This window comes from Mesoplodon densirostris, chromosome 6, assembly GCF_025265405.1.
Source record: "Mesoplodon densirostris isolate mMesDen1 chromosome 6, mMesDen1 primary haplotype, whole genome shotgun sequence".
Taxonomy (NCBI): domain Eukaryota; kingdom Metazoa; phylum Chordata; class Mammalia; order Artiodactyla; family Ziphiidae; genus Mesoplodon; species Mesoplodon densirostris.
The window spans coordinates 2189369-2211412 of NC_082666.1; the positions used below are offsets into that span (position 1 = coordinate 2189369).

General features: G+C 61.4%; 3 protein-coding genes across 3 annotated transcripts in view; 2 read left to right on the forward strand and 1 right to left on the reverse strand.

The window, feature by feature from the left end:
• Positions 1 to 3: 3 nt before the first annotated feature.
• LOC132492417 (serine/threonine kinase-like domain-containing protein STKLD1) lies at positions 4 to 4732 on the forward strand. Its single transcript, XM_060101933.1, has 7 exons — positions 4 to 76; positions 168 to 284; positions 2499 to 2627; positions 2702 to 2830; positions 3962 to 4102; positions 4313 to 4392; positions 4655 to 4732. The coding sequence occupies exons 1-7, from the start codon at positions 4 to 6 to the stop codon at positions 4730 to 4732; spliced, it is 747 nt and encodes a 248-aa protein (XP_059957916.1).
• Positions 4135 to 14697, reverse strand: REXO4 (REX4 homolog, 3'-5' exonuclease). Its single transcript, XM_060101537.1, has 9 exons — positions 14246 to 14697; positions 12937 to 13989; positions 11180 to 11514; positions 9632 to 9769; positions 9230 to 9423; positions 7998 to 8086; positions 6911 to 6985; positions 6311 to 6385; positions 4135 to 5689 (listed from the first exon to the last, which is right to left on the reverse strand). The coding sequence occupies exons 2-9, from the start codon at positions 13162 to 13164 to the stop codon at positions 5576 to 5578; spliced, it is 1248 nt and encodes a 415-aa protein (XP_059957520.1). The 5' UTR covers positions 13165 to 13989; positions 14246 to 14697; the 3' UTR covers positions 4135 to 5575.
• A 106-nt stretch (positions 14698 to 14803) lies between these two features.
• The window catches only part of ADAMTS13 (ADAM metallopeptidase with thrombospondin type 1 motif 13), a 31161-nt gene continuing 23920 nt past the window's right edge, over positions 14804 to 22044 (forward strand). The window contains exons 1-6 of the mRNA XM_060101522.1: positions 14804 to 14995; positions 15358 to 15424; positions 19008 to 19183; positions 21142 to 21225; positions 21498 to 21622; positions 21743 to 21889. Of these exons, the coding sequence (XP_059957505.1) occupies positions 14897 to 14995; positions 15358 to 15424; positions 19008 to 19183; positions 21142 to 21225; positions 21498 to 21622; positions 21743 to 21889 (698 nt within the window). The 5' untranslated portion in view covers positions 14804 to 14896. The remainder of the gene's footprint in view (positions 14996 to 15357; positions 15425 to 19007; positions 19184 to 21141; positions 21226 to 21497; positions 21623 to 21742; positions 21890 to 22044) is intronic.

The following is a 22044-nucleotide window of genomic DNA, read 5'->3' on the forward strand; positions in this document are numbered from 1 at the left end:
CGCATGGCAAGCACTCCACACACCCTGACTGATCACGTCTGGTCACCCGCCTGCGCGTCCACCCAGGGGCCCACGTGTGAAGCCCTGCAGACTCCCATCAGGGTCTGGTCCACGCCCCCTCCGCCACCTGCTCCTCCGCCATCTCACTCTGCCCCCCACGCTGCCAGGTGTGCCGTGGCTGGCGGAGCGGGCGGAGGCGTTGGTCGGCATCGTGAAGCAGCACGACGGGGTCCTTGACGCACAGCCGTGTGCCTGCTCCCAGCTGCTCCGCGCCCGGGGCCAAGGCGGGCTCTGGGCACAGCCGGCTTCTCCTGCCCCCGCCCTCCCATGCCAGTCATCGCCCTGGCGTCTGACCCTCTGGGCACCCAACCCCACCCCAGGATGACAGGGCGCAGCCAGGAGTCTGGGGCACCGCCCGAGGCCTGCCTCTGTGGCCCTGGACCAGCTGCTCCCCCTTCTGGCTGATCTCTAGGCATGAAACGAGGAGCTGGTCATAGGGGTCCTGTGGTGTGAGCCCAGGCAGGTGGGATGGGGTCCCAGGCGTGGGCTTCCAGGAGGGCAGCTGAGGAGGAATGGGAGAGGCTGGAGCTGAGATCCTGAGGGCCTGGCCTCCTGGCCTCCGATTTTTAAACTGGAAATACTTCACTGCCTTTCTCACTTTAATATTTAGGCTGAATTTCCATGTAATGCTTTACACTGCACGTGATAAACATCTACTTTGGCACATGCTCACAGTCCTGGCAGGGACCCCAGCCCTCCGGTCCTTGGCTCGGTCATGCAATAAGCACTTACGGGGACCTGCGCCGCGCCCCGACCTTGGCTTCCTCCCCGGAGACCCCGCCCCTGCCCCCGCCTGCTGTGTTCCCACTGTGGCCCCCAGCTCAGGGTTCACCGGCCTCTTCTGTTGGCCTGAGCAACACTGGGGCAGGACCCGGCGGCCACGGTGCCGAGTGACAGCGCCATCGCCCCCGCGCTGCTGAGTGTGCGGCAGAGCCACCCCGAGGAGCAGCAGCTCCTGGTCACGGTGTACCGCCTGCTCACCGACGTCGCCAGCCAGGGTGGGTGGGGGCCGGCAGCGCAGGGATGCCCCGAGGGGACAGCTGCTCCATTCCCAGCTTCCACGTTCACAGTCACGTGTCCCTGTCAACACGCACGGGCAGCAGCCAGGCGCCACCATGGGCTTCACGCCGACGTGTTTCAGGTTCCAGCCCTTGCTGCCCCACCGGCCCCACTCAGCCCCACTCAGCCCCGCTCCACAGAGGCCACCAGCGAGCGGTCGAGGGACGGTGGGGGGAGAGGGTCACCACCGAGGGCTTTACACGTTCCCCTCCTCCAGCCACTAACCGGGTGGGCGTCGTTCTCTCCAAAGGGAAGCTGGGGCCTCACCTGGAGCCCTGCGGCCCCCGGCCCGCCCTACACTCATGAGACAATTTACCACATTTCATTGACCCCGCGCTGAGAAGTGCGAAGGGCTGCCATGAGTAGCCACGTTGGGACAGCAGGTGTAAATCGGGACCACCTGGCGAACAATGCCAGGTCATCACCCTGAGAGAACACAGTCGTGGTCCCAGCTTGGAAGGAAAGCTTCGGAGGCCGGTCCCAGCCCAGTAATGGGATGGGAGGTGCTGGAACGGTGGCCCAGGGGATGGACCATATCCTTGCTTCTGGGTCTCATGCTGGGCATGAAACTGGCCAAGTAGGCACCCACTGGTGTGGGATGCATGGGATTGCAGTGCCCTAGGACCACAGAGAAGGGGGGTGGCCCCCAGGGAGGGCTTCCTCGAGGAGGTGTTCTCTGTGGTCCTAATTCCGGGGCCCACCTACAGGACTGGCCACAGATAAGCTGCGGAGGGCCGGGCTGTGTGAGCGCATCCTGGAGCACCTGGACACCTTCCCCAGGAACAGGGACGTCTGCATCAACGGCCTGAGGCTGCTCTGGGCCCTGCTGGTGGATGGTGAGCGGGCCCGAGGCTGGGCCCCCTCCCTCCGCTGCACCCTAACCACCGGAGAGCTGGGAGGAGAGGAAGAGAAGGCGGGGGAGTGGACGGGAGAAGCTGCACCGGCAGGGGCAGGAAGTGCTATCCTGGGGAGGGATGGGTTCATATTCGGACCCCCTCGTGCCCGGCCCATGGAACCCTCCAGCTCACACACATCGTGGGATTTCCTGGGCAGTCCCTGGTTTCACAAGCTGGGCTTAGCACTGGGCAAACTATCCTTATTTCTGATTCAGAAAGGGGGTGCTCCCAGGCCGTGCCACTCCCCCTCCAGGCCCCACTTGGCCCTCCAGCACCTGGGAGGTCATTTTCCCCAAGGAAAAGAGGGCTCCCAACCATGGAGAGCCCTGCCCACACCCGGCACGCAGGGTTCCCCAAACCTCCCTTGGGGGCCCTGCCGATTCCTACCCTACAGACTGGCTAGCAGGCTGGGGCTGCCCCTCTCCCCCAGCTTCTGCACCACCAAAGAGTAGGTGTCCCCTCCTCCACCCCGTCCTGTTCCAGCTGTCATTGCGAACAAGGCCCCCTTGGAGAAAGCCCCGGCCCTCATTGCTGAGGTGCTGGCCACCTACCCCACGGACGCGGAGATGGCTGAAGCCGGCTGTGCAGTCCTGTGGCTGCTGTCCTTGCTGGGTGAGCAGCCTGGGGCCACGGGGCCAGAGAGGTGGCCCTGGGCCCTCAAGACGAGGCATGTGTGACCCCCGCAGGCTGCATAGGGGAGCAGCAGTTGGAAGAGGTGGTGGTCCTGCTCCTGCAAAGCATCCGGGCATGCCAGGACCGAGCCCTGCTGGTGAACAACGCCTGCCGGGGGCTGGCCAGCCTCGTGAAGGTGTCTGGTGAGCCTGGGGACGGCCGGGGCTGCCACTAGGAGGCGGGGGCAGACTACCCCAGCAATGCCTGCTGGCAGCCCAGAAACCAAAAGCAGGCACACGCTCAAAACAGGGAGGGGAAACACCTACGGTCCCATCACCCAGACGTCACCACGCAGGTTTTCTGTACTCTCACTTCCCACTGTTCTGTGCAACTCTGCACTGTGACCACCTTCCCTGCCACCCACAGGCCTGGTGTGTGCACAGGCTCCCCTCCAGGTGTGGCTCTGAAGACAGACCGAGTCAGGGCTCTGAACTCCGCCTCCACGCAAACCCCGGCTGTTCCTCAGCCCCCGGCCCACGCTCTGCACCCGACTTGGCACCACAAGCCCTCACGGACACTCGGGGCCTGGAGCCTGGCAGAGGTTGCCGGCCGTGTGGGGTGGTTTGGCCCCTGTGAGGCCTGGCCCCCGCTGGGCGTGCAGGCTGGTGGGTCTCTGCCTGCTACTCGGCCTGAAGCAGAGAGTGGGGTGACCTTCACTCCTGGAGAGAACCTCCCGAGCAGGTGGGGTCTCCGGGCCTGCCCCCCACTCCCGCTGGGATCCCCCCATCAAACGGGGTGGGGCGCTGAAGCCCTGAGAGCAACAGGCACGTGGCTCAGTGAACAAGGAGCGGGGTCGCCAGAACCCAGCGAGCGTGCGGGACCCGAGCCGAGATCTCGGCTTTGCCTCCTGCTGGCTGTTGACGGTTAAGTCCACTCCCTGGAGGGTCAGCTTCCCCCTGGACTCCGGGAGGATCTGACAACTATGTGACATCATGGGTCACTGCTCTCACGGGCCCCCAGCCCCCCAGGAGCCAGGCCTAACCCCGCACTGACGGGCCTCCTCACAGGGCGGGGAGGTGCCCTGGAACGTCCCCAGCACCCTCTCTACAAGCACACTGGCCTTGGGGGCTGCCGGGATGGAGAGAGAGGCGGGTGCACACCCCACCAGAGGACACCCGCAGATGCAGAGCCAGGAAAAGCCTGACCTTGGCGGTGCCCACGCTGCAGGACAGCGTGGTGTCCCGCCGGCTGAGGCTTTTGCTGCCCCAGGTGCCCTGGGCTGCCAACAGCCCCCCATTCAGTACTACTGGCACCCACCCTCTCGCCCACGCCAGAGCTGGCGGCCCTGCACGTGGTGATGCCCGAGGAGGGCAGCAGCGGCCTCACCCTCATCCAGGAGACGTACCAGCTCCACCAGGACGACCCGGAGGTGGCGGAGAGCATCTGCATGCTGCTGGCCCACCTCGCCTCCTCCAGTGAGGACCCCCCGCCCTCGTCACGCCCTCCCTGGAAGCCAGCATTCAAGAGGCGCCCTGCTCGCGGCTGTAACCGACGGGGGAGGGGCAGGAACCCTCCGTGCCAGGCACCACGCGGGCACGGGTGACGCCCGCTCCCAAGTCCCGGCGGTTCACGCTAAGCCTCGGGGGGTCGGGGCCTGGCCTCAGGACCCTCTGCTCTGCCCGCAGAGGAGATCCTGTCGGAGCTGGTGTCCAGCGGCATCCAGCCCCTGGTCGAGGAGATCCACGGGCGCTTCACCTCCAGCCTGGTGAGTGTCGGGGGACTGCCTCAGCCAGACCCGGGTGGCACAGAGTCCAGGGGCCGGACCAGCGGTTTGTGTGGAGGTGACTGGGACTGCCGCGTGTGTGGTCTTAAGAGGCTCTCCCCGTATCACCCGTGTCCATGACTGGGCCGAAGTAAACCCTGAAGACGAGCAGCAGTGAGACCTCTTCAAAGAAAAGCAGATTAACAGAAATTACTCGTGGACGCAGAGACCGTCCATGGAAACAGCTGACCTACTGTTCTTGCAGGAGCTGGTTTCTTACGCACAAAGTGTGCTTCAGAAGCTGGAAGAGGCCTCGCGGCCCAGCTCCGAAGGTGGGCAGTAAGCCTGCGCCAGGCAGCCGCCCCTCCCTCCCCAGGCTGTACCTGACGGGGCACCCAGTGCCACAGGGTGTCTCCTTAGGGGTGGGAGTCAGGGAGAGGTGTCACCCAGGACCAGCAGGGGGACACAGTAGTCCCCTCAGACACTGAGCCTTCACAAGCTCCAGCTCAAGTAAAAACCTGTGTTTATGTCACACAACATCCTCTGTGGGTTTGGACTTTTGCGTCACACGCTCCACTCACTGCAACTGGCGGCTCCTGTGCTTAGAAGGCCCCACGGGCCGGGGGGAGAGGCCTGCAGGCCGCCCGTGGTCAGAATGTCCATCCTAGTCGGGCAGGCGCCCACCTCTGGGGAGAACTGTTGCCACCGTGCTGGGCAGCCCGAGCTCCCCTCGCTGGCCATGGGCCTCGACCTGCACTTTAAACTTGTGTGCGGCGGGTGAGAAAGCAACCGCTGAAAACCCCGCAACGAGGCTGCCGCTGGGCTGCCCACAGCCGCGCGGTCCAGGCCCGAGTCCGCGGAGTTCTTTCCTTTCCGTTGGCTGAGGCTACGAGGGTAAGGGGCCTCCTCAAAGGGAGGTGCCGCAGATCTGGGGACAACTAGGCGCTTCTGGTCCTGGGACCCGGGGAACCCCCAGGGACAGCCCCTCCTCCTGTCCCACGTGCGGGGATGAGTCTCAGACGCCACAACCAGACAGGAGACGTGCTGCCCAGCAGCAAGCACGCCACGTGCCCCTGCTGCCATGATTCTGAGACCTTTCCACAGGGTCACTGCTCCGGGGGGGACTCCATCTGTCCGGTGACTTGGTCCCAGCTGCCTGCGAGCATGGCACAGGACGGGGCTCCTGCTAGGCGTCGTCACCGGGGGCGCTGGAGGCCGGGGGCCGCCTGTCTCGGGCAATGCTCTCCCACTCCTTCTTCACCAGGACGTACAGCCTCATAGCTGCCTGCGCATCTTGAATCTGGGGGACATGGAGCGTCACCATGACTGTCCCCCCGGGCGACAAGCATGGCCACACACACGCCAGTCCATCCCACAGCTCCCAAGTCCTGGCATCAGACACGGACGCGTGAAGGAGAAAACCGACGAGAGCAGTGGCCCAGCACCACGGCCCTCAGCGTGCTTCCGCGCCCCAGCTCACGGGAGGGAGGGACCTAAAGCGAAGGGGTGAGCGTGCTGCCTCGTGGGTGCTCCAGACACCACAGAATTAGGAAGGACACGGGGTGGGGGGACGGCAGGCCCTGAGCTTGATGCTGGGGCACAAGAGCCCAACGGCCGGGCTCTGCGGGCGAGCAGGCTCCCGCGCACTCCTAGAGGGCCTGCAGTCCAGACAGGGGCCTTTGTCTCCGACGACAGTACGCTAGTAGCTTTTTGGTGTGAAGTACTAGTTAAATGTAACCATTTAGAATTTAACCGACACTTTGCAGGCCTGCTGGGACATGTCATTTATCACGGACCAGGAGCCTCCTAAAACAGAAGCCGCCCAAGGCCCACTGTGTTTGTCTTCAGGTGACGCTGCGCCTCGCGCACAAGGCCAGGCACAGCCCCCAGTCCCGAGGCCTGTTACCCAGGACACACTCACCGAGCAGTGCTCCGCCTGCTGCACGCGGATCCCCAGGACTCTCTCCGCAAGCAGCTTCAGAGACGGCCGTCCACTCTGCCAGGGGAGAGGGCAGCGCACAGCCACGCTCGGGTGGGGCCTCTGTAGGCCCCGCCTGGGCAGGGGAGTTGCCCGCTGAGCCCCGACCCAAGTGGCCTTCAGTGTCCCTCCCACCGGAAGTGCCCGCGGCCCTGCGGGCTGGTGACACCCGGTCAGCCCATAGAGGAGGACCAGGAAAGGACCCTGCCATCTCTGCCTTCCGGCCTCAGGCCGCCCTGCTCACTTCAAGGGCAGCTCTGCCTCTGGAATAGACACGACGGCGGCTTCTTGCCCGCAGTCGGGGGTCTAATCACAGAGATCAGAGGGTGGAACTCACCTGCCCTCAGCAACACTAACTCTAAAGTTGGTATTTGGCAGAACTCTTTTTCTTCTAAGATTCCTTTTAGTTTTAAAGGTTAAAAGGAAAAACCAAACGAAACCCAACACCTTTCATCAGTAAGCCAGCTTTCAGGGACCAGAACCGACAATCACGTGAACCGAGAAACTGAACTACACTGTACAGAGCCGCGCGCTTCCAAGTACCTTCACTTGGCTCCGGAAAGGTTTGTACTTCTGAGTGTCCCGGATCTTCTTCTTCGGGTGACCAAGAAACAGCGCCTGGAGGAGAAAACAGGACGGGCATTCTGTTGTTCATCTGCAGCGGTAGACCCCTTCTGCCAAACTCCAACACACAACACATGTGCACACACAGATAAGACAAGCACTGACGCGAGCCTGAACTTCTGAGGGAAAATCACCGTGGGAAAGTGATAGAAGGACCATGGGCATGAAAACAGCCTTGAAACCGGGGAAGCTGGAGACTCGGTCACCAAGGAGCCAGCAAGCGGCTGAAACGCGAGTCTGCGCAGGTTACAAGGGACGGGGAGGGAGCACGAGATACCGGGGCCTCTTGAAGTGAGAACGTTTATGACAAAACGCGTCTCCGTGGGCAGAGGACTTGTTGGTTTTTAACAGTTCAAGCTTTACTTTCTTTCTTTTCCGGCCGCACTGTGCGGCTTGTGGGATCTTAGCTCCCGACCGGGGATTGAGCCCAGGCCCTGGCAGTGAAAGCACCAAGTCCGAAACACTAGACCGCCAGGGAATTCCCTCAAAATTTACTTTTAAAAGACTTCTATGGGTCCCTGAAACATCGGATGCTGCCAAGCTTCCAGGAAACACCGTTTGAAAAGCTGCAGGCCCAGGAAGGACAGCCTCCCACAAGTGCCTGCCCCGAGCTTCTCGTCCCAACAGGTGGGTCAGCTCTGCCCACAGCAGAGACCCTAAGGGGCAGAGGCTGAGCCCCACCCTCTGGGGCACGGGAAGAGGACCCTCCGAGCCTGCCTGCCGCCCACTGTGCTGGCCGCCACAGGCCAGCCTGTGACACGGGGACTGCCCAGTGGCTCCGAGAAATGGGCGCCGGGGATGCTCCCCGACAGGAGGGGCTCTGCCCTGAGAGGGGTGGTGGCCCATCGGGCGGGTGAGGGTGGCAGAAGCAGCGCCCAGCTCTGCCTACGAGGGTGTGCAGGGACCCGCTCCCCCAAGCTGACACGGTGAGCGCGTCCCCCAAGTCATGGAGAGAGCGCGACCACCTGGGACACCGCGTTACGTAAAAGGCGCCTGGAGCCGGCACCTTCAGGTCATTGTGCAGCGCGTGTCCGACTAGAATCCGGCCCTTCAGCAGCTCTGCCACCTCCTTCTGAACGACTTCAAATTCTTCTCCTGGAAACAAAACAAAGAAGCGGTTTTTAGTGACATGTCCATCACTACCGTGCTGAGTGAGAGGCCCCCCCCCCAGGTTAGACCTGCGAGGACCGGCAGGCAGGTCACTCTGCTCAGGAGGGTGATGCCAAGGCCGAGGGGCCGTCCCAGCACCCCGACCGGGGAGAAGTGGCGGGAGCACACTCACAGCCCCCTGCCAGGGTAATTCTGACAGCTGAATCTAACAGTAAGAAGCCAGGGCATGTGTTTGATGTCTTTCCAACCGGAGACAAAAAGGAGGCGGGGGTGGCCCTCGCCACAGACGGCGAGGAGCCCGGCTCTAGACCCTGGGCTCCGGAGGCAGCTCTGCTTGCTTTTTCAGAGCCGACCCCTCGGGGCCCCCCCCTCCCCTCACGCCCGAAGGGAAGGGCTGCAGCAACCGCGCCTGGGCCCTGCGCCTATGCCCGCCCGCGACCCTAGCAGGACCGGCAGAGCCTGGATGGAGATGTGGTCAGGCCCTGAGGCTGACGAGCGGCCGGGCCACCTCGGGGGCTGTGCTCCGGGAACCTGAGAGGTGCGGAGAGCAGAGAGCACGCAGCCAGAGGACGACAGAGCCGCCGCCTCAAGCCCCTGCTCCCAGGACCTCCCCAGGCCCCAAATCTGGGGCCCCCCGGGTGCTTCTCTGTCCTCCCCCGACAGCCTGTCCGTCGGCAAACCCTATGGGCTCAGCGTCCAGGCTGTGTCCCGAGCTGGGCCACGGCTCGTTGCCTTGTACGGCCACCTCCCTGACCAAGGGCAGAGGACAGGCTCACTCCTCCACCCCGCGCCCCGCCCCAGCCTATGCCCAGCGCCGAGGCCCCCCACCGCCCCCCGAGGGAACCTGCGCCAGACCAGGCCCCTTGCTGCTCACGGCCTCCCCACCCCTCCCCCACCCCACAGCGGCCTCTCTCCGTCCAGCAACGCCGTCCTGGTCTTCAGGGCGGGGGGCCAACGGGCAGCGAGGCCGACGCCAGCGGGCGCGGGGGCCCCTGAGCCCACCCGCCCGGGAGGGAGGAAGACCGCCGGGCTCTCGCTGCGCCCGTGCCTGCAGCAGGAAGGGCCGCAGGGAGACACGGAAGGCGCTCCAGCCGCCCCCGCCCTCGGGCCCGCGCTGAGGCGACCCACCCTGAGCCAGGTCGTCAGGCCGGATCCCGCTGACCGCCGTCCTGTAGTCAGTCACCGGCTGGGTTGGCTTCACGTACTTGTCATAAACACACTTCCCGTACTGGTTCACCAGGGACACGCGGGCCACGATGCTCTCTTCCCCCTTGGGGCCCACGCCCACCATCTCACAGTCCACGGCTAAGGCTTTAGTGAGGCTGGAGGGGAACCAAGGCTCCAGTTTAACCCACTCGCAGGACCCAGGAACTGGCATCACCGCTCAGTAACGTGACATGGACGGCTCTCAGCCGGACCCCGAGAGGCGCCTGCCCAACTCAGTGGGAGGAGAGGGAAGTGGGCCCTTCCTGAGGACCCCCGCCCCCGCCCCCCGAGGCGGAGCGCGCCCCGCGGCCCTGCCCCGCGTACCCGCCGAAGGCCCGCTCCTTCACCAGCGTGATGCTGCTCCCGCTCTGACCCAGCCGCTTCATTGCTATCCTGGCTGCCTCCGGACCGATGGCTGCTTCGATGTCCGCTGGGTCGACGTCGTCAAACCAGATGTCTTCTCTAAAAGGCAGAGGGGAGAACAGGCTAAGTGCAGGCAGGCGAGCGGGGTCTGCTCTTAGGGCAGTCCGGCCCCAAGCGCCTGGCCGCCAGCCCACCGCTCCGGCTATGGTGATCATCTTGGCACTTTCCTTTTTAATTACTCATTAGGGACCTCCCTGGTGGTCCAGTGGGTAAGACTCCGCACTCCCAATGCAGGGGCCCTGGGTTCGATCCCTGGTTGGGGAACTAGATCCCACATGCATGCTGCAACTAAGAGTCCGCATGCTGCAAAGAAAGATCTCACGTGCTGCAAGCAAGACCGGGCACAGCCAGAAAATAAATGGAAAAAAAAACCCCAAAAAACACTCATTAGCTGAAACTTAGGAACTACAGAGCAACAAAAAGAATATAAAACAGAAATACGCCCCCCCCAAGTCAGGTGTACTGGCTGCTAACATTTTCTTCTCAATTACAAAACTAACGGGTCAGTTATGAAACATTTAAGAACCTCAGAGAAACACGATGAGTGCAGAACATAGACAAAGAGCCCCATCACCACGTCCCCGGGCCGAGCCCTGCAGACATGGACTGCAGCCGGGCAGGGATGGATAGCAGTGGCTCGTGACTGTGTCTTTCGGGCTCAGCGTCCATGTCATTTCTTTAGAGACAGCCTCCTGAGCTCACTGACTGGACGCGCCCCTCTGGCCATCTGCCCCCACAGGCTTCTCCCTCGTTGGATGTATCCCAGCCACACTGAAAGAATTACTGAAATAATTTCAGTGCATCGTCTGCCCCGCTCGAGACAGAGGGACCTGTCGTGACTGCTCTGTTTCCAGAGAGCGTGCCTGGGGCAGTGACTCGCGGCAGGCACTCAAACTGCTCTTTCCTGAAACCTTCAGCGATGGTGTCCTCAACCCCAGGCAACACACAGCCAGACTGACTTACAAACACGCCACTCCTGGCTGAGCCAGTCAGAGGCAGCCACTGACTTCTGGTCCTCCCCGGGTGGGTGACACCACAGGGTTTGATGGGTAACCACCAGGCACTGGGTCAGCACGCTGCACCTCAGAACTTGCCCCACACCACCCAGCTAGCAAGACGTGGGAATCGGTTTCCCACTCGGGTCCCTGTGGCTTTGGCGTTCATTCATTCCACAAACCCTTCCTTGGGGCCTCCCATGTGCCACGCCCTGTTCTAGGCCCCAGAGACAAAGCAGCTATGAAACGGGCTCTGTCTCCCTCGTGCCCACATTCCAGGGGAGACAAATAGTCAACAAAGAAACCGACAGCACCAGGGTAAGGTGACGGAGGGGCCAGCAGCCTCGGCCTCCTTAAGGAGACAGGTCTTAGTCGCTGCGACCTGGCTCTCGGCCAGGAGGCTGACTAGGCCAAGACAGTTCATCACAGCCGTGCCAGCCCGGGGGGTACTTACTCGGTGGGCGGGGCCGGGGGCAAGGTGGCGGTCACCTCCCCAGCTTTCCACTTCTTATGTCTGACTTCTCCTCGTTTCGGGGAAATGTCATCATTGGTCCTTTTCTTTGCTCCTTTCTCACTGCACTGTGCCCGGATCTTCCTGTTCATCAGACATCCTGAGGGCACAGAGCCCCCCGTGGCCTTGGGGTCTGTGTTTTCTGTCCCCATCTCATCTCTCTTTGCTTTATCTGAGATCACTTTCCTGTTTTGTTGGACACTTTGGGGCTGCTTTTTGGAATCCGTCTGAGAGAGAACAAGAGCCTCTTCCGGGGCCTGTGATTTTTGTTTCAGCAACTAATGGAACCCAAGATAAAATACGCAACACATTTTAATTTGGAACACATGCACAAAGGATTAAGAAAGCTTGTACGTGTATGTGTGTGTAAAAGCAACCTGTTTCCACATTTAGAATTAATTCCTTCACAGCTCAGGCCAACAAGCTGGTGCATGGCAGCCACTTCCTTGATCAGATTTCTTGGTTTGCTACTGCTGTGAGGGTCTCAGGGAGAGAAGGGTGTGTCCAACGAAAAGTGGCTGAAAAAGGGCTGGCAGCTGCACCCCTGCTCGCCTACACGGAGGGCTGAGGTCTCCCAGCCCAACCTCCTCTTGTGTGCAAGTCCCCGGTGTGGCCATTCTCAACACGGTTAAGACCCTGCTACATGGCAACCAGCTGAGTCATTAGGGGGGTTTCTACTTAACTGTTCCCATAATGTTTAAAGGTGAATGTACTTTCTTGTATGAACTGGAGAAAACACAAGGTTTTTTCCATAATAAATATCCCTCTGCTTGCTTAGTTTTGCTTTACTTTCTTGTGAGGAAGAGATAAAGTTACAGCTCAAGAAGTCAGAGCACCTGGGGGTTGCCGGAGGGAAAATTTCATCGGCCTGTGTGTCAAAACAGGAGAATGCTCTGGACTCTGCCCTAAGATGCCCGGCTGTGTTAAGAAACTCAGAAGCTCTTATGTTCTCGCTCTCACTCTGAGGCTCCCTCCGTAACAGATTTCAGGAACTAGAAGAGACTTTGAAGGTCAGCGTAGCATAGAGCACAAACTCACGCCCCACGGTGTGAATCTGCACCCCAGTCTGCCATCTGCTAGTTAGCTGTGCGACCTTGGGCCAAGTTCCTTAAACTCTCTGCCTCATCTAGAAAACAGCGATAACAACAGCAGCCAACTCCAACGGAAATGGAGAGAATTTATGAGTGAAGCACAGCAAACAGCATTTAGGAGACAGTAACCTGTAATCTGTAAGTAAGTTTGGGCTACTGATTTCGAGAAAGGCAGTAGGTACAACACGGCATTACGAGCAGGGGCTTGGGCGTCTGACTCCTGGATCCGCTGAACCGGCTGCAAACCTGGACACCTTACGTAACCTTTCCGGCCCATTTCCTCGTCTGTAAAATGGAGATAATTAAGGACTCTATCTCAGGGTTGGTTAAATAAGAACACATGTAACTCAGCCGGCAGCGTCTGTACGTTTTAAGAGCTCAGTAGCCGGCGACAGTTGCTGTCAACTCTCACCTATTAAAGGTCCAGGATGTTGCCAGAATCCTTTACATCAAGTCCCTGCCATTCACTGGCCTGCGAGCTCGCTGCCGCCCTCAACAGGCCACCTCTCTGTGGACCGCTCTGTCCACAACGTTCACGCCAATCTACGCTCCCTTGGGCCCCACAAGCCCTTCTCCGTTTTTCCATCCGCGGGCCCCCCGCGGCCTTACCTCCTCCTGCAGCGCCTTCCAGTTTTGGGAAAAGTCCTCCGGTGCCTTTGGAGGTCGCACCACGACCACGCCGGGGCCGTTTCCCGGCTTTCGGCCTGCTTCTCGCGCTTTGTTCTTCCAAAATCTTTTCTTCCTGTTTTTCTTCCGATTCGGCTTCTTGACGAGTCCGGGCTTAGGCGCGGGGTCGCCCGGGGCGCGCTCGGGGACCAGCACCCTCGCCTTCGCCATCCCGGCACCGTCCCGGCCCCCGCGGCCATCCACGGCGGCGCCGCGGCCCCGTAGCCGAGCTCTGCCCGCCGAGCACAGGTCCCGCTGGACCCCAATTCGCCGGCCGCGGGGACAGCAGCGCGCGCGGCCCCGGAAGCCGCCCCGCGCGGGTCTCCGCACGTGAGCGCCGATCCCAGGAAGTACCCTTCTCTCCCCGACCGGCTGGAAACCGGGCCTTCGCCTCTGGTTCCGCGCGGCCGGGAGCAGGGCGGGGCTCTTTGGCCCCCAAGGAAAAGGGCTACCACCCCGGCGAGCGGCGTCCGCGCTCAGAGGCCCAGGATCGGGTTGGGGTAAGCCCGGGATCTCCCCGAGGGCCGGCCTGGGGCCGAGAAACCTGAGCGCCGGAAGGGAACTGGGGGGGCCGCCGTCGGTGTAACACCGAGGTCCAGCCGGCGGAGGGCGGGGCAGGCGGCCGCCAGGGGGCGCTGGACGGCCGGGCCTGGGAGCGGCGGGTGCGGAGTGGACGCACGGGGACGCCGGGCAGCTGTCTCCCGCCCCGGGGTCCGAGCCCGGCCCATCTTCCCTACGCGGCGGGGAAACTGAGGCCCAGAGACGGGAAGGAGCACCCCAGGTCGCACAGCCTGCTTCCCCAGGGCCGTAGTTCAGCAGCAGCCGATAACAATAATAAACATTGTAACAAGTGTTGTACTGTATTATTTTGCGTGACAATGATAACAAGTCACTTGCACACCATGCCTTGGCTCTGGCAATACCTGGATCAGCGACACAGGTGAGGCCTCCACTTCCCCAAAGCTTCCATCCCAGGCTCTGTACGTGCGTGGGGGCCTTCAGGGAAATACAAATGATGAATCAACAATTTTGGATAGTAGTAACTGCAACGAAGATGATGAAGTGAGATACAGTGGTCCGGACTTGAGGAGGAGTAAGGTTACCCAGCAAAATGCAGGATGCCCAGAGAAATAGGAATTTCAGATAAAGAATAATTTTGAGTATAAAAATGTCCCATATATTAAATGTCCCATATATTAGCTGCAATTTGGGGGGCATACTTAACACCAAAAAAAAAAAATCCATTGCTTACCTGAAATTCAAGTTTCACTGCTGTCCTGATTTTTATTTTCTAAATGTGACACCTTTCCCTGGGGGGCCACTTAGATGGTGCCACGAGGGAGGTGACATTTGAGCTGAAACTAGAGCAGCAAAGCGCTGGGCGTATTTGAAGAACGGAAAGCAGGCTCGGCGGTGGGGGGGGGGCGGTGGCTAAAGGTCTGTGAGCACTGTGGGGACGGCTGGGGAGGCAGGCAGAGAGCTGGTGCCACCGTCCCGGTTCTGTGGGCGGCCGTTGGGTGCAGGCACTGAGCAGGCAATAGCTGAGAGGGAGGGAATGAGGACAGGAGAGCGGGGACAGGTCATGGAAAGCAGGGTGTCCCTAGGAAGCCGGTGTGATGGTGCCTCAGCCAGCCGGGAGCCACAGTCACACAGATGGGAGATGAATCCCACCCCCGCTCTGTGCTCCCAGGCGCAGGACCGGTGGCTGTGCTCTGAGCCAAAGCCCAGCCCAGCGCAAGGCCAGGCCGCGGCGGGAGGAGCCTGTGGGCCGCCCAGCCCCTCGGTCCCTGCCCTGGGAGGAAGCGCCCAGAGTAAACACAGCCTCATCATCCAGCCCAGCGGGTCTGTTGCATTCCACACCGGCCAGATTGCAGTCACCACAGCGCTCTCCCTTCCTGGGAGGATGAGTGAGCTTCGCCTCCAGGGGAGATGTGTGCGGGCAATTCTCATCTCTGTACCCCTCGTCCTCCTGGGCTGCTGGGGACTCCCTGATTTCCGGCAGGTGGGTGGATCTGAGGGCTGCGGTGCTGGGGGAGCCCCAAGAGCTGGGAATCTGGGCTCCGCTGGGTGCTGAGGGCAGGTCCCTGGGGGAGAAGGGGCTGCCCGACAGCCCTTGGGCCAAGTGGGAGGAAATCCGAACTTGGGGTTCAGGGGCTGAAGTGGGCTCACTGGAGAGGGAGTTGGCCTCAGTACTGTCCACCCACCTGATGAGGGGCGGACCCGGCTAGGCCGGTGTGAGTGGCTTGCCCCCTCTCCATCCTGGGCCCCCTCTCCATCCGGGGCCCCCTCCTCCCCCACCCCGCCCCGCTCCTTTCCCACACCTCCTTCTCCCTCGTCTCCCCTCACTTATCCTTTCTCCCACAGCAGTTTCTTCAGGCTTTGGAGCCAGAGGAAGTGACCGCTTACTTTGGCCCTGACGCTGCCTCTGAAGGTACTTGCCCTGGCGTCCTTCTTGCAAGGGGAGTTTCTCAGAGCCTGCAGGGGGCATCTCCCCCTTGGGTCAGGGACCTCGGCTTTTCAGAGGCTCAGCTGAGAGGAGGTCAGAGCTGCTGCTGCCGCCCCGTTAATCAGTTCCGTTACTTCCTGCCAAGTCGATAAAAACTGGTCTGGGTGTCCTGGGCCGGGCTGGGGTTGTGACCCTGGGATTCTGCTCAATATCTCAAGGGAACGGGCACTAATTAGCTGGTCTTTTCCACCCCTGGGCCTCCTTTTGGGCCGACTGACTGTCAGGAACTCTTGCAGTTTCTGGCCAGGATGTAAACATTTATCTTTTCTGTGAGACACAAGAAGGGCGCTGGGTCAAGCGCCAGCCAAAGCCTTTTCCTGTCGCTCGTGGACCGTGTCTGTGGACTTCTCCATGGTGCCAGCCCCCTTTCCGAGTAGGGCCATTGGTGATCCAAAGGCAGGTGGGGACCAGAGGCAGGGTAGGCTAGTGGTCAGAGCGGAGAGAATTAGGGGTGTCGCACTCGTGCCTGCCTTCTCTGTGGTCGGGGCCAGATGCACGCTGAGCGATGGCTGGGGTCGCGCTGCGGGCAGGGGGAGCTGTGCTGGAGGGCCGAGCAGGGGGGAGTGAGGGGCCTCCTATCTCCCGAAGTGCCCCGATTCGACGTGGTCCCACTCACCTGCGTCTGTGAGCCCCAGCATGAGGCCGAGGACGGGCACGGGGGGCTGCCCTTCAGGGCTCCGCGCTGCTCCCTGGCAGCCCTGGGATGGCTCTTCTGGGCCTCCTCGCCACCTCCTTCACCAGCGAGCGTGTGGTCAATGCCTCCCTCCGGCTGCTGGGGGCCCCCCACTCCTGCCTCGCGGGAGGCCTCACCCCACTGCCCCCAGGCGCAGCGTCCAGGCTCACGTTCTGCTTGGTCTGTGTGGTGAGTGGGCGCCCAGGCCGGCAGCAGGGGGAGGTTGTGCCATGGGGACCCCAGTGGGGCAGAGATGCCTCTGAGCCCCCGCTGCACAGCCAAACGTGAGCGCAACACCACTTAGACCTTAGCCAGACTCTGACACCATGGGGGCCTGTTCCTCGGAGGCTCGGAAAAGCCAGCTGAGTTTCCCAAGGCCACCCAGCTAGCAGGCAGCAGTCAGACCTCTGAGCTCAGACTCCAGCTCTGCGCCTTAGTACAGGCGACCTTGGCCCAGGCACTCCCTGGACGTCAGTGTCGTCACTGATGGGACTTCCCAGGTGGTCCAGTGGTTAGGACTCGGCGCTCTCACTACGGGGGACCGGGTTCGATCCCCAGTCGGGGAACTAAGATCCCACAAGCTGCGAGGCCAAAAAAAATAAGAAGAAGAAGAAAGATTAAGAAAGAAAGAAATGGTGAAGGCAGCAGCACTCGCCTCTTGGGTATCTTTGGGGATTGTCACGAGTTGTCACGATGAGTCACGGAATGAGCCAGAGCTGTTTATATCATAACCACCCGCCTCCCCGCCCCATTCCGGGGTCAGGAGGCCCAGCCTGGGTTGGAACAGATGCCACTCAGGGCCCATCTGGTGACAGGCAGTGCTGTTCATTAGCGCAGGCCTAGCTAGTCCCTCAAGACCCCCTCCGTTCTTGCACACGTGGGGCCCCGCCGGGATCTTTACCAGGCCCTGCAGACTGGGGCCCGGAGGCCTTGTGCATGACAGGGACTGGAAGTGTGGCTGGGGGCCTGGCAGCAGATGGCAGGCAGCGAGAGCAGCCCCCAGAGGGCGTGGCTCCCCCACTGTTCCACACAGATGGGCTCTCGGACCTTGGACTTGGGCAGGAGCCCTTGGAGGGGGCAAGTCCATGCCTGGTGCTGTGATGGCCCTGCATGGGGGACGGGGCTGTGTGCACCAGGCGGCACTCTCTCCTCCAGGAGGGCGACATCCTGGTGGGTGCAGACAGGTTCTATATCCAGCCGTTGAGGAGGCGGCACCGGGAGCTGGTGCCTCCCTTCCTGGGGTGGTACCCAGCCCCGCCTGATCCACAGGCCCACCCCCAGGGCACCCACGGTTCCAGGTACAGCTCCTGGGAGAGGGAGGGTGGAGCTGCGTCAAGGACAGCTCTGTGGGAGGGACCAGCTCTCCTGATGCCTGGGCCCAGCTCCACCAGCCACCTTCGTTAGCATGCAGGGGAGTGCCCAGCTCACGGGGCAGGCCAGGAGAACACGTGGCCACCAGCCGTGGCCCCAGGCCGTCTGCTTGGTGGGCAGGTAGACCTCCCGCCTCTGAACAGCCGTTCACAGTTTACAAAGCGTGTTCACAGACGTGCACCTTGGCGCCTCGGGCGGGCCGAGGTCAGCAGTTCCTGATAGGTCCCATGCTACAGATGGGAACCCAGAGGCCCAAAGATGGGAAGTGACTGCCGCAGGCCTCCAGGACGGCTCCAGGGCATGGGCAGGATGGGGCCGGCTCTGCTGCCACCACGCCCACTCACGCCTTCCCCAGGCTGCGCCCGGCTGCGAGCGGGGTGTGGTCCTGGGCTTTTCTTGCCCTCTTTGGGTGACCCCCTACTCCAGTGTGCGCCCAGCGTGGGGCTTTGGGGTGACCAGGACATAAAAGCCACACGGTAGCTGTCTCCTGGCCTTGCGCTGCCCCGAATGCCCAGACAGCAATGGGATCTGGGCCCGAGGGGTGGAATGAAACGTCTCCACCCGAGACGGCCATCCTCCCAAGCCCCGGCCGCCTCTCTCCTGTAAGCTGGCCGAGCTGTCAGTTCTAACGGTCACAACATGAGTGACATGCGAGACCTCGGGACCTCTCACCCTCCGAGAGTGTTTCCTCCCGAAGAGCTGGGAGGACCAAGATGTCCCAGATGAGTTGGGGGGTGTCTAAGGGCGTGAAACCGTGGGTGCTGAGAGGCCAGCTCCAGGAGGGTCAGGCCAGAACTGCTCACTCAACATAGAAAACTAGCTTATGGTTACCAAAGGGGGAGGGGGGAGGAGAAATTAGGAGTTTGGGATTAACAGACACACCCTTCTGTATATCAAATAGATAACCAACAAGGTCCTACTGTATAGCACGGGGAGCTATACTCAAGATTTTGTAATAACCTTGGAATTCCCTGGCAGTCCAGTGGTTAAGATGGCGCGCTCCCAATGCACGGAGTGCGGGTTCGATCCCCGGGCGGGGATCTAGAAAAAAAAAAAAAAAAAAGATTTTGTAATAACCTATAAGGGAAAAGAATCTGAAAAAGAATAGACGTATACGTATATGTATAACTGAATCACTTTGCTGTATACATGAACCTAACACAACACTGTAAATCAACTATGCCTCAATAAATATATAAACAAATAAATAAACCAAATGCTTAGCCAATTAGTGATTAAAAAACACAAAAGAGGAACCGCTCCCTCAGTCTCCCTGTGCCAGGAGACAGGCCCTCTCTGGCTCCCCACATGCCCTGTGAGAAAGCGAGGGTCGGGCCCATCCACGCCCTCATCCCCACAGTAAGCGGCGCATCCCCAAGCCCAGGAGCGCAGGGTGATGGAGGGGCCTGGCCGTGGGGGCCGTGGGGGCCGCGAGGTCAAAGCCACATCTCACCTGCTCTCTAGGACCCTGGCTGTCGGCCCTGCCCCCTGCCCCGCCAGGCCGTCCTCCCGCCCCTCGCCTCCGGAGACGGGCTGCCAGGAGCCTCCTGCACCTGGAGCTGCTGGTGGCCGTGGGCCCCGACATGCACCGGGCTCACCGGGAGGACACGGAGCGCTACGTGCTCACCAACCTCAACATGGTGAGTGCTCGTGTGGGCGCGGGCTCTGTGGGCGGCGCTGACCCAGGCGAGGCGCAGGAGTCCGGCGGGGGGCGGTGGCTGTCCTCAGAGACCACAACCAGCCCGTCCTCGGGAGCCTCTGGACACAGCACCCTGCACCCGGGGCTTGTGCACAGCGTCAGTGAGCCGTCTCGTCTGGGGGGCTGAGCTCAGTATGAACCTGAGGCTGGGGTCACACTTGGGGCTCAGGGCCCTGGGGTGGGGAGAGGCATGATCTGTTCTTTCTCCCTTACCCCACTGGGGAGTGCAACGCCCAGCCTCTTGCTACTTGGGTCCCTTCGCCCGGGGACCCTCAACCCTGGCCTCTCCCACAACGTCCCTTTGATCCGTGGGCATGTCGGCCAGCACTGCCCCGGCAGCCAGCCTGGCTGCCCCACACCAGGCTCTCCCAGCGCCCTTCTTGTGGGTACCCCCATGTCCGCAGGCCTCCCCTTCACTTGGCTTCTAGGGGTAATGGTGGGGCAGGAAGCATGGCTCCCACTAACCATTACCTCGGAGAAAAATAGGCAGCACAGAAACAGGTGACTGCAGCACCTGATGACACATTCAGTCTGACGGTCTGTGCCCAATCACGGGCGCATTCACATGTGAAACACACACAAACACACGTGTTCTAAGGCGGCCAGGTAAGTTTCCATAACGTCAGGAGATTAATATCACCGCCGGCAGCGGCAGGGCCGGCATTGCCCCCCTGGTAAGTCCCCTGGTAAGTTGGCCCCGGAGGGCAGGCAGCCACCCTAGAGCGTGGGGTCCTTAGTTCCATCTTGTCCCCGGCCTCAGGTATGCCCAGCTATTCTGGACAGAAGGAAAAGATCCCCCAGTTTCAGAGCCCCAGGCCCTCCGACACCTCTCCTTTCCCATGTGTTCTCTGGGCCTCGCACCCTGGAGGGAGTCTGGGTCCCAGAGGCCACACCCATGCAGCCCTGACCCCTGGAAAAGCTGGCTCAAGTCCAGGACAACCTGCTTGGGTTTCCACCTACCGACTCCAGAGGTGGAAAATATTCCCTCTAGGTCACTTGAAAGCTACTGTTTTCAAGCCTTGGGGGTCCCCCCCACCTCGAATATGCTGAAATTTGGTAATCGAACCACACTCCCTGTGGTCATTCAACGTGTTTGGTGAGGGCCAAGGATGGTCAGGTGGTCGATTGCAGACTGGCCCCTGCCCAGATGGTGCCAGTCGTGGTAATGGCCGGTGGCATGACTGGGCACCCACCTCATGCCAGCCACACTGTTCCTAAGTCTGCCAACGACCATGGAAGGCTTTCTCTCCATTTTACGGAGGAGGAAACTGGGGTCCTGAGGTGAGGAAACGGGATCCTGAGCGTACAGGTAGGAAGGGGCAGGGCCTGGGTTCAGACTCAGGTCAGCTGAGGCCGGTGGCGCTACGTCCTCTCTCCTGGGTGCCACGTCTCCTTTAGAGGACAAGCTGCCGCAAGCAACCGCAGTGCAAGTCGACCACAGTCAGCTTCTTGGCAGATGTACTGGGAGAGCTGGGAGCCTGGTGGGGGGAGCCTTCTCATTGGGGTGCCCAGGAAAGGGCTCATGGAGGGGGAGGGGGCCCTCAGGCTGCCTCGTGGACATGAGCAGTTTAAGCGAGGGGAGGTGAGAGAGGTGTTTCGGGCAGGTGGACAGAGATGAGAAAGGACAAGGTAAATCCAGTCCGAGAGAAGCAGTGTTTGAAAGGAACGTTCTAGACTAATGGCAGTTACTCACATCCCGTTGTTTCGGGCTTTCTGTGTTGGCTGACCTTCCTTCTGACTATCTCTATGGCTGGCTCCCAGGCCCAAGGACTAGCATTTCGGGTGCCCTCCCTGCTGATGAAGCATCCTCTCCAGGCAACCCCCCCCCCCCGCCCCAGGCCCCTGGAAGTCAGCAGCGCCCATGCACACGTGTCACCTCTCCCGCCTGCCCTTTCACAGGGGTCAGAGCTGCTTAGGGACCCGTCCCTGGGAGCTCAGTTCCGAGTGCACCTGGTGAAGATGGTCATCCTGACGCAGCCTGAGGTAGGCGCTGAGCTGGACGCCCAGTCCCTGGGAAACCGGTTTCTGCCTGCGGATGCGCACAGAGCAGTGGGGGTGATGGCAGGGCTTCCCGCCAGCCGGGCCCGGACCTGAATTCCAGCTCTGCCCTGGCACGCGGCACTGCTGAGCCTCAGTCTCCTCATCTGTAACATGGGACAGTGAGAGGGTTGTGACGAGGACTGAGATGGCTGCAGTGGTCTGCGCCCCGCTTGGGGTGGGTCCCCTAAACGTGCGCTCTGTTACTTGTCCCTCAGGACGCTCCGACTATCACAGCCAACATCACCGCATCACTGCTGAGCGTCTGTGAGTGGAGCAGGGCGGTCAACCCTGAGGATGACGCGGATCCCAGCCATGCTGACCTGGTCCTCTACATCACCAGGTAGCCGAGCTCCCCACTGGCTGCCAGCCTGCCGGGGAGCTGCTCCCGCTCTCTGCAAAGGGAGCCCGGCGGTGGGCAGGCACCTCAGCACTGCCCAGCTATCTGTTCTCTCTTCCTGAGGTTTGACCTGGAATTGCCTGATGGGAACCGGCAGGTTCGGGGGGTCACCCAGCTGGGTGGCGTCTGCTCCCCCTCCTGGAGCTGCCTTATCACTGAGGATACCGGCTTCGATCTGGGGGTCACCATCGCCCATGAGATTGGGCACAGGTAAGAGGCCCCAACCCCTGTCCCCAAGCTCTGGACAAGGACGTGACCTGGGCCCCCAGGAGGGGAGGGCATGGCTGGCAGTGGTCCCTAGAAGAGCCAGCTGGAGGAGCCTGTACTCTTGACCCTAATGGACTAGGGAGGGTGGGCGGGGGCAA

Excerpts from the sequence above, each read along its gene's own strand:
- LOC132492417 (XM_060101933.1), top strand. The coding sequence starts at position 4 with ATGGCAAGCACTCCACACACCCTGACTGATCACGTCTGGTCACCCGCC. Across the intron at positions 285-2,498 it reads GCTCCGCGCCCGGGGCCAAG|CTGTCATTGCGAACAAGGCC; the intron begins GCGGGCTCTGGG and ends GTCCTGTTCCAG. Across the intron at positions 2,831-3,961 it reads CAGCCTCGTGAAGGTGTCTG|AGCTGGCGGCCCTGCACGTG; the intron begins GTGAGCCTGGGG and ends CGCCCACGCCAG.
- REXO4 (XM_060101537.1), bottom strand. The coding sequence starts at position 13,164 with ATGGCGAAGGCGAGGGTGCTGGTCCCCGAGCGCGCCCCGGGCGACCCC. Across the intron at positions 9,770-11,179 it reads CCCCCGGCCCCGCCCACCGA|AGAAGACATCTGGTTTGACG; the intron begins GTAAGTACCCCC and ends TCTGCCTTTTAG. Across the intron at positions 6,986-7,997 it reads CGCTGCACAATGACCTGAAG|GCGCTGTTTCTTGGTCACCC; the intron begins GTGCCGGCTCCA and ends TTTCTCCTCCAG.